The following is an 8,014-nucleotide window of genomic DNA, read 5'->3' on the forward strand; positions in this document are numbered from 1 at the left end:
TTGCGGGCTGGACAGCCCCCAACTCTCTCAGCCTGTCCTTGTAGGAGAAGTGCTCCAGCCCTCGGATCATCCTCACAGCCCTCTTCTGGACTTGCTCCAGTAGGTCCATGTCCTTCTTGTACTGAGGTCTCCAGGGCTGGACGCAGTACTTGCATGGAGCCTTGTAAGAGCAGAGAGGGAGAATCGCCTCCCTCGACCTGCTGGCCATGCTTCTCTTGATGCTGCCCAGAACATGACTGGCGTTCTGGGCTGCAAGTGTGCATTGCAGGCTCACGTTCAGCTTTTCATCCAGCAGTGTCCAGAAGTCCTTCTCCTCAGGGCTGCTCTCAATCCATTCTCCCCCAGCCTGTATTCGTGCTGGGGCTGCCCCCTAACCCACATGCAGGGCCTTGCATTTGGCCTTGTTGAACCTCATGAGGTTAGCACAGGCCCACCTCTACAGCCCGTCGGATGGCATCCCGTCCCTCCAGCGACCGAACCACACTGCTTGGTGTTATCAGCAAACTTGCTGAGGGTGCACTCAATCACACTGTCCATGTTGCCAACAAAGAAGTTAAATAATACTGGTCCCAGTATGGACCCCTGAGGGACACTGCTCATCAACTCTTTGAGTGCGACCATCCAGACAATTCCTTATCCACCAAGTGATCCACCTGTCAAATCCATGTCTCTCTGTTTTAGAGACAAGGATGTTGCAGGATAGTGTCAAATGCTTTGCACAAGTCCAGGCAGATGATGTCAGTCACTCTTCCCTTATCTGCCAACACTGTAAGACCGTCGTAGAAGGCCACCAAATTGGTCAGGCATGATTTGCCCTTGGTGAAGCCATGTTGGCTGTCACCAGTCACCTCCTCACTTCCCATGTACCTTAGCATAGTTTCCAGGAGGATCTGCTCCATGAACTTGCCAGGCACAGAGGTGAGACTCACTGGCCTGTTGTTGCCCAAGTCTTCCTTTTTCCCCTTTTTAAAACTGGGGGTTACATTTCCCCGTTTCCAGTCAGTGGAAACTTCCTCAAGTCTGCCACAACTTTAGTGGCTTAGCAACTTCACCTGCTTCATCTGTAGACTAAGAATTCTACCAGGGCATGATTGCTGCACCCCAGGCTACCTCCAATCTTGACCTCTCCAGTAAGCTCTTCTGTATTAGTGAGCCACAGGTCCCAGAGTGCCTCTCCTCAGGTTAGGCTCTTCATCACCTGTATTAGGAAGTTGTCCTCAGCGCACTCCAGTAGTTTCCTGGACTGCTTACAGTTCACTGTGCTGCTTTCCCAGCAGAAGTCCACGTGGCTGAAGGCCCCTATCAGGATCAGGGCCTGCATTTCATATAAATCTTTCAAAAAACTCCTCCTGCTATTTTTTAAAATAGAGTTTGTAAATAAGCATGAAAAAAAGGAAACCTGACCATTTGGTAATGTAAAGAGCAGTTATGCACATTTGAAAACAGTTTTGTTTGGGATCGTGACTTGTAAATAAGGTCAAAAAGATTTTGAAGTCAGAGTAAGGTCCCTCTTCTTGCAAGTATTACGCCAATCAGTAATTCCATGGAACAAAAAGGAGAGCATTATAGGCTGATCTTGCAGTCATTTCCATTTAGAGCACATGTAAATGTATCTCCCACCCTGTTTTGGTATCAAAGGCTGCTTTGCAATAAATTGAATAGTCCAGACTCAACAGGCTCTAGACGCTGCTCAGACTATGAAAAGCATGTCCATCACATCCATCAACAGCAGCATGTCAAAGAACAAACTAGCAGGCTCAGGCTAGTTCAGTGTCTGAAATTGCACCCCAGCTTACTTCTAGGTGTCTACAATGCAGACAAACTTCCTGAAACCTAGATGCTGGGCTAAGTATTTTTTTCCAGCCTTCATGGAAAGAAAAATCGAATCCAGTGTAAATGTAATATCAATGCAGTTACAAAAACCATTACATAACTTGGGCACAGACCTGCGAGTTTCTTTTAGGGAGGGCAAGGGGAAGGTTCCTGCTATGCACCACTTGGGAATCATTTTAGACAAAACAGTTTCACTGACATGATAAATAAAAGAGCTGTGAAACAGTACTCTTCCCAAGGTCATTTACTCTAGTTATTGTCCTCAGTTCTCTGGATAAGCCATAGTAGAACCATCCTTGTTTGGAAAATATTAAAGAAATCTCTTTCCTTCAACATACATTTGTTGGTTTTCCCTGGTTTTGTATTAAAGGCTCTTCATTGTTACAGCTAAGGAATTTTATGAGTTGAGAGACAACAGGATGGAAGGGAGCCAGGGGGAAAGTAGGTGAATGGACCTAGTTAGTAAAATCTAGCTCCCTGTCGATGCAGGACTGTTACCTTAACCAAGGTATAGAGTTATTTCCCATTTTAGCATTAAATGCCCTCTACAGAATGCCATTTGCTGTCACATATGGGGTATTATTCCACAGCCTGTTCTATTTTATTGTCACAAAACATCATCCTCACGCTCAGGTTTTCTCCCTGTTTGCTCTGTGTTAAGCCAAACACTATTAGGTGTACTGATTTAATTTCCCATTCTATGCTTAATCAGATATTGTGGCTCAAACAGCTTATCCCACCAGTTAATCCCTTCAGTTCTTTTAGACTCTTTTAACAACATGTCATATTTCATATAACGTAATACTCAATATACTGGAGTAGTTCACACCGAAAAAATACACAAAGTAAACATCTTAACCAAACGTGAACAAAAAGATAAATTCGGAATTAAAGATTAAATTTGCGAGAATCCACCACAGACCTTACAGAAAGAAACTCAGTTACAATTTTGTCACATGTTCCAACTCTGCATGCCATTCATAACCAAAGATGCTGCACAGGCCTAGCGCTAGCTACGCATGCAGTCAACACCTCAGACCAACTGCTGACTGTGCAGCCGTGGCATTCTGCTATCTACCTACTCAAAATTTGCTTATTAAAGAGGATACATTACCTGGACTTTTCTGCTTGCAGATTTGAGCTGTCAGGTCTTGGACGTACTCTGGGAATTGTTTAAAGCAGTCCCCGTAGGACACTACTTTTATTCCGTGCAGCAGCATATCTGCCTGGAGCTTAAAAAAGTGGTCTTCGTTTTCTTTAAGCACCAACATATAATGTTCTAAATCCACTTTATTCTTTACAGTATAAAGAAAAAGAGCCTGGAATATCTGATCACGCAGAGTCTCTCCGCAGCCCAAAAACAAAAAAGACTTGGTTCGATACAAATTTTGAAGAACTTCCTGTTAAGAAATATAAACATGCAAGAGCTACACTTACTTCAGTAGTCAAAAGGCCAAGGTAAGAACTTCTAAAATACATCAGACTTAAAAGGAGAAACAGAGCAGACATCACTATTGAACTGAATTATGTTTTAGGATTGAGGTAAACTGACATTTTGTAAGCGCTCTTTCTACCAAAAAAAATTATATTCAAAATCAAAGTTACCATGCAAAATTAAGTACACATTATGTAAATATTTCCAGTAAGGGAATTTTAAATTGAAAGAATTATGATGATAGAATATCGGGATCTCATTAGGTCAGTCTGTAAATAAGGAAAATTAATATTCTTGACCAAATGTTTGACTTCTCAAAATACCTAGGATATGACATTAAGTCCAGGATCCAGAGCAGGTAACAGATTAAGGCCCTAAAAAATGAATCCAAGCAATAAGATGGTGAAGAATCCTTGTTCTGGTGTGGAGGATTTGGGGACTAATACTCTTTCATGAGATAAATACAAAGAGCTCTATGACATACAGCTGAGGGTTTTGATTGTGATGTACAAAGAAGCAGTATACACGAGCATACACTGCCCGAGCAACATAGCTGGCTTTCTCAATAACACTGCCACTTTTCTGGGCCCAAATTATTTAATCTCTATGATCTGACAAAACCCTAGCCTTAGGTAATGTGTATGCAGTGATTACAATAACATAGTTTGGCAAAATACAGTACAAATTTTAAAGATCACACAAACCATGACTTCAGGATCTTGAGTGACATCTTTATATCCCGAGGGATCAAGCACCATTCCACAGGGATCTGTATATAAACCATGAATATGAAGAACTCCATATTTGATATGACCTCTCGCCCACTGAAGAACCTAAAGCAAATCATGCAAGTTACATTCTTTTATTATCCTATAATAACTAAGGTCCTGCAAAAATATACAACTGCCCTAACTTATAAAACCACTTAAAGCAGAAATAACTTCTTTTGCAATGTTCTGCAGCAAGAAATAATTTTAATTACTAATTACACAGCTTAATTTAAATTATAATAAAGAGGTGATTCCTGATACTAAAGGTATCTCTGGCTTGTTGGTCTAAACAAGCATTCAACCAAGAAGCAAGTTCCAGCAATGCTGACACAAAAGATATGAACAGCAAATTAACTGCCAGCTAAGTAAAATCATATTTGTGACTGTAACAGTTACTTCGTGTAAATTAAATAAGTTTGTGGTTTGTTTATTTTTTTCCCAGGGAGTGGGGGGGAATTGGTTAATAAATGTGTCACTGAAATTCTGTTTGGTAACCGTTACCAGATTATTCAGAACAAAAAGATAAAGAAAATAAATGTCTGTGCATCTGCTGTTATCTTATAGGCATGCTTTACTAATTACGTTTTAGCCTTGACACTCTTTAAACAGGAAAACAACTTTCAATGAAGCTTATGAGCTGCCTTCTCTTATAATTAGTCTAAAACTTCTACTGCTCTCATCATACCTTATCCTTATCTTTCAGGTCTAAAGATTCCATAGGTTTACTCTGCTGCTGACCAAATATTTCAAGTAAATTATCATAGTTTGTAGTCAGAACCATTGTGCCTCTCTCCATGAGTCTCAGGATTGATTGCAGAACAACAGGATTCTGAATGTGTTGTTCTAAATTATCAAACACCTCCATTAAGCAATCCTGGAAGAAGTTGGGCTTCGTATCCCCAGTACGCTGAAGAAAGAAAAAGATGAACACTTCATAAGGACCACATGCACCATTATTAATTGCCTCCAACAGAAAAAAACACATCATTTGTCTACTTGAATGACAAAGCATTTCTTTAAAAGAGGGCTTATATAGTATACAAAGCATAAAGGTCCGAATGTACAAAACCATCAAAAACAACCTCAAATTACTCAAGTGCTTTTGCCCCCACTGAATGTAGCTCAAAATAATAGTCTGATTTTCTCAAGGAAGGGTGTAATACAGGTACAATAAACCAAAACTATTTAGTTATAGTTAAATCCTCACTCGTCACTTCTAAACAAGCATGAAGGTACACTTTCCTAAAAGCGTAGGCAGCATTTGCCCAGAGTATCTGCTGAGACTGACAGGAACTTGTAACAATTCTATAAAACGTACAGGCTTCCTATCCAATAAATTGTATTACACACAGAACAAATGTCAGTTTATAAGCAAAATATAGTTACTGGCCTAACTACATGGACACCTCACCTTTCTCAGTATGCTTTTACTGCTTTGAAAATCAGTTACTGTACTAAAATTGTCATTCCCTGGATTCAGTGTCTGGGATATACTATTATTGGGGGATTTTTGGGTTGGTTTTGGGTTTTTTTTGCTCCCTGGTTGAGAAAAATGTACTAATCATTAAATCTGCCACAAAGCCTAACCATACATGCAGACTCCTCCCAAAAGAGAGGTGGTTATTACACTTTGTGTGTAGAGAAGTTCACCACCTGTTGCAAAACACTCAAAAAATTCTACAACTTAGCAGCATGTGCCTCACCCAAATTATTTAAATTAGAAGACCTGGCAAACCAATTAACACAATCTGAAAATTTCTGGAGCCGGAGATGAACATCTGAGGAACTGGGCATGTATGGACTGTCTTCAGTGAAGCGTGAGCTGCAGCGGTGATTAAGTCTTGTGTGATCTAAGGCTATCAGTAGGGTCAAGGTCTACCTGTATTTTCAGGGTAGCTCTAGTTTTAGCCAGCAGAGCTACAAATTCCTCTTTCAGCTCCGGGAAGCATTACCGAGAATATTTAATAGTCAAGACTCTTGCTTACATTAATTATGACAAAAGCTTACTTACTATTAAAAACAAAAGATTTTTTTAGCCTCTCCAAAACAGACATATGATTACCAGAAAAATTTCAGGTTTTAACCAGAAAAATTTCAAGTTTTATAAAGTTGAAAATAATTTTTGCTGATAACAAAAGTATATAATAATTCTAGAAATCAGTGTAAGTTATGAACATACATACTCACTGGTGACATTTTCCTGATGAGATCATGTGCAACCACAAGCAAGTCTCTATCTTTGATGACTTTTTTACGAAATTCAGCAACATCTCCCGGATGAAGCACCTCCAGCTGTTCCGCTGCTTCAATTACAGCCTCGATGCAGCTTCTCCAGGAGCACAGTGCTGGGATTCCCGGTGCTACTGCAGCACTTACCCCAGTTCCAATTACAAGAAGAAGGTCCCGAGGCTGCTTTCTTATTAGACTTTTTAAGAATTTTCTTTAAAACAGAAAACAAAAATCTTTTGTTTAAAAATCTTTTTTTTTTTACAGTGCATTTTCTAACTTGTCTGAAGATCTCATGACTGTCTCAAGAAGTCCACATGAACTATTAGCACTTGTGCAAACTACTAAACAACCAACCAAAGTTCTCCATTTCTATGCAGAAGACTGGTACTGGCAGTAGTTCACAGCCAGTGTATGTACTTTAAGTCTTTTTGTCATTTTGGACAAGAAAGTGTGCATACTTAATTTAAGCCAAAAACCAGCAACAACTTCAAATCACTAATGTCTTTGAGATCCAAACTAACCTTTACCAATTTTCAGTACCTTGGGCTAGCCAAACGCCATTTCAAATGAAACTCAGGAAAAAAAGTAGTTGAAGGACTGTCCAATAATTTACTTAATACACGTCTGATAGAAAGTGAGTCAAATTATTTCAAAGGGCCAAGTCACAATATTTCAAAGAAGCAAATTTATGTTTTTCTGAGAAGAAAGAAGTATTTTTTATTCTCACTTTAGGATATATGAATGTAAGAACAGCCACACTTGTTCAGATCAAGGGTTCATCTAGCCCACTATTCAGATTACTCTAGTCAGATATCTGACTCTAGTGGGCTAGTTACTAACCATAGATGACTCTCAAAAGTGTATTTGGTTCTACGTCAGTATTCACTGTGTAAACCAGCAAAGGAAACCGTGGAGAAAGTCTGCCTTTCATGATTACTTTGCAAAGAAGTGCAAATGCATTTAAACCATACAGTGAAATCACTGTATACAAACAGGGATTTCAATAATACAGAACCTTAGAATTCCCTTGACTTTCAAAACTACCTTTACAGATTTTTAATTCCTGTTAATCTGGCAAATGGATGTTTAACACCTCTTATTTCACAATCATCTGAAACTACCTGGCTAAAATGATAATGTTTAACTTGAAATGGCCTCAGGCAAAGCAATTAATTAACATGTAGATAAGGCTGCTAGCTAATGCCTACAAAGAATATGTTGCTGAGAATCCCCATGCCTTCCTGCTTCATTCAGCACAAATTGTTTCCTCTCATATAATATTATTTATTCTTCATGAACAGCTTAACCAAGTATGAAGCACATGGGCAATGAAGAAACTGCTTTCAGGGATCATTTCAAGTTTTCAGCCATGGTGTTGTTCTCGTATCCAATTTTCAGTAATGTATTTCCACCGTGTGTTCAGATTTTCATTAAGAGACAGTTTTGTATAACTTTTGCAACACAAGTTACCTGGATTTCTGCTCACTTCTAATCGTTGATCGTTCTGATGAATCCATCTCTGAGCCCTAAATAAAACAAAAAGTAAAATAATCCTTAATGCTTCTACCTTAAAAAAAGCCAAAATTAAAACCAGATGCGCTACTGTTAACATTTTCTATTTATTCTTATCAAATATTTTAAAATCAAGACTCTGTATGTCACATCCCAGTTAAGCAACACACTGATAGAAACAAAACTGGCAAAGTATGAGTGTAAACCTACCACAGCCGCATTTAAGCTTAGTCAA

General features: G+C 39.2%; 1 protein-coding gene across 2 annotated transcripts in view; it reads right to left on the bottom strand.

Annotated features, from left to right (window-relative positions):
• Positions 1–7,787, bottom strand: part of SIRAL2 (SIR2 antiphage like 2) — a 9,892-nt gene extending 2,105 nt beyond the window's left edge. Inside the window, exons 1-5 of one of the 2 annotated variants that reach the window (XM_010172973.2) lie at positions 7,738–7,787; positions 6,226–6,478; positions 4,724–4,945; positions 3,973–4,101; positions 2,948–3,233 (exon numbers count right to left, since the gene is read on the bottom strand). In XM_010172973.2, coding sequence (XP_010171275.1) covers positions 2,948–3,233; positions 3,973–4,101; positions 4,724–4,945; positions 6,226–6,478; positions 7,738–7,784 — 937 coding nt within the window. In that variant the 5' untranslated portion in view covers positions 7,785–7,787. The remainder of the gene's footprint in view (positions 1–2,947; positions 3,234–3,972; positions 4,102–4,723; positions 4,946–6,225; positions 6,479–7,737) is intronic. The other variant, XM_029086210.1, reaches the window with a different exon arrangement.
• Positions 7,788–8,014: the final 227 nt, after the last annotated feature.

This window comes from Antrostomus carolinensis, unplaced genomic scaffold (genome assembly GCF_000700745.2).
Source record: "Antrostomus carolinensis isolate BGI_N321 unplaced genomic scaffold, ASM70074v2 scaffold3168, whole genome shotgun sequence".
NCBI lineage: Eukaryota > Metazoa > Chordata > Aves > Caprimulgiformes > Caprimulgidae > Antrostomus > Antrostomus carolinensis.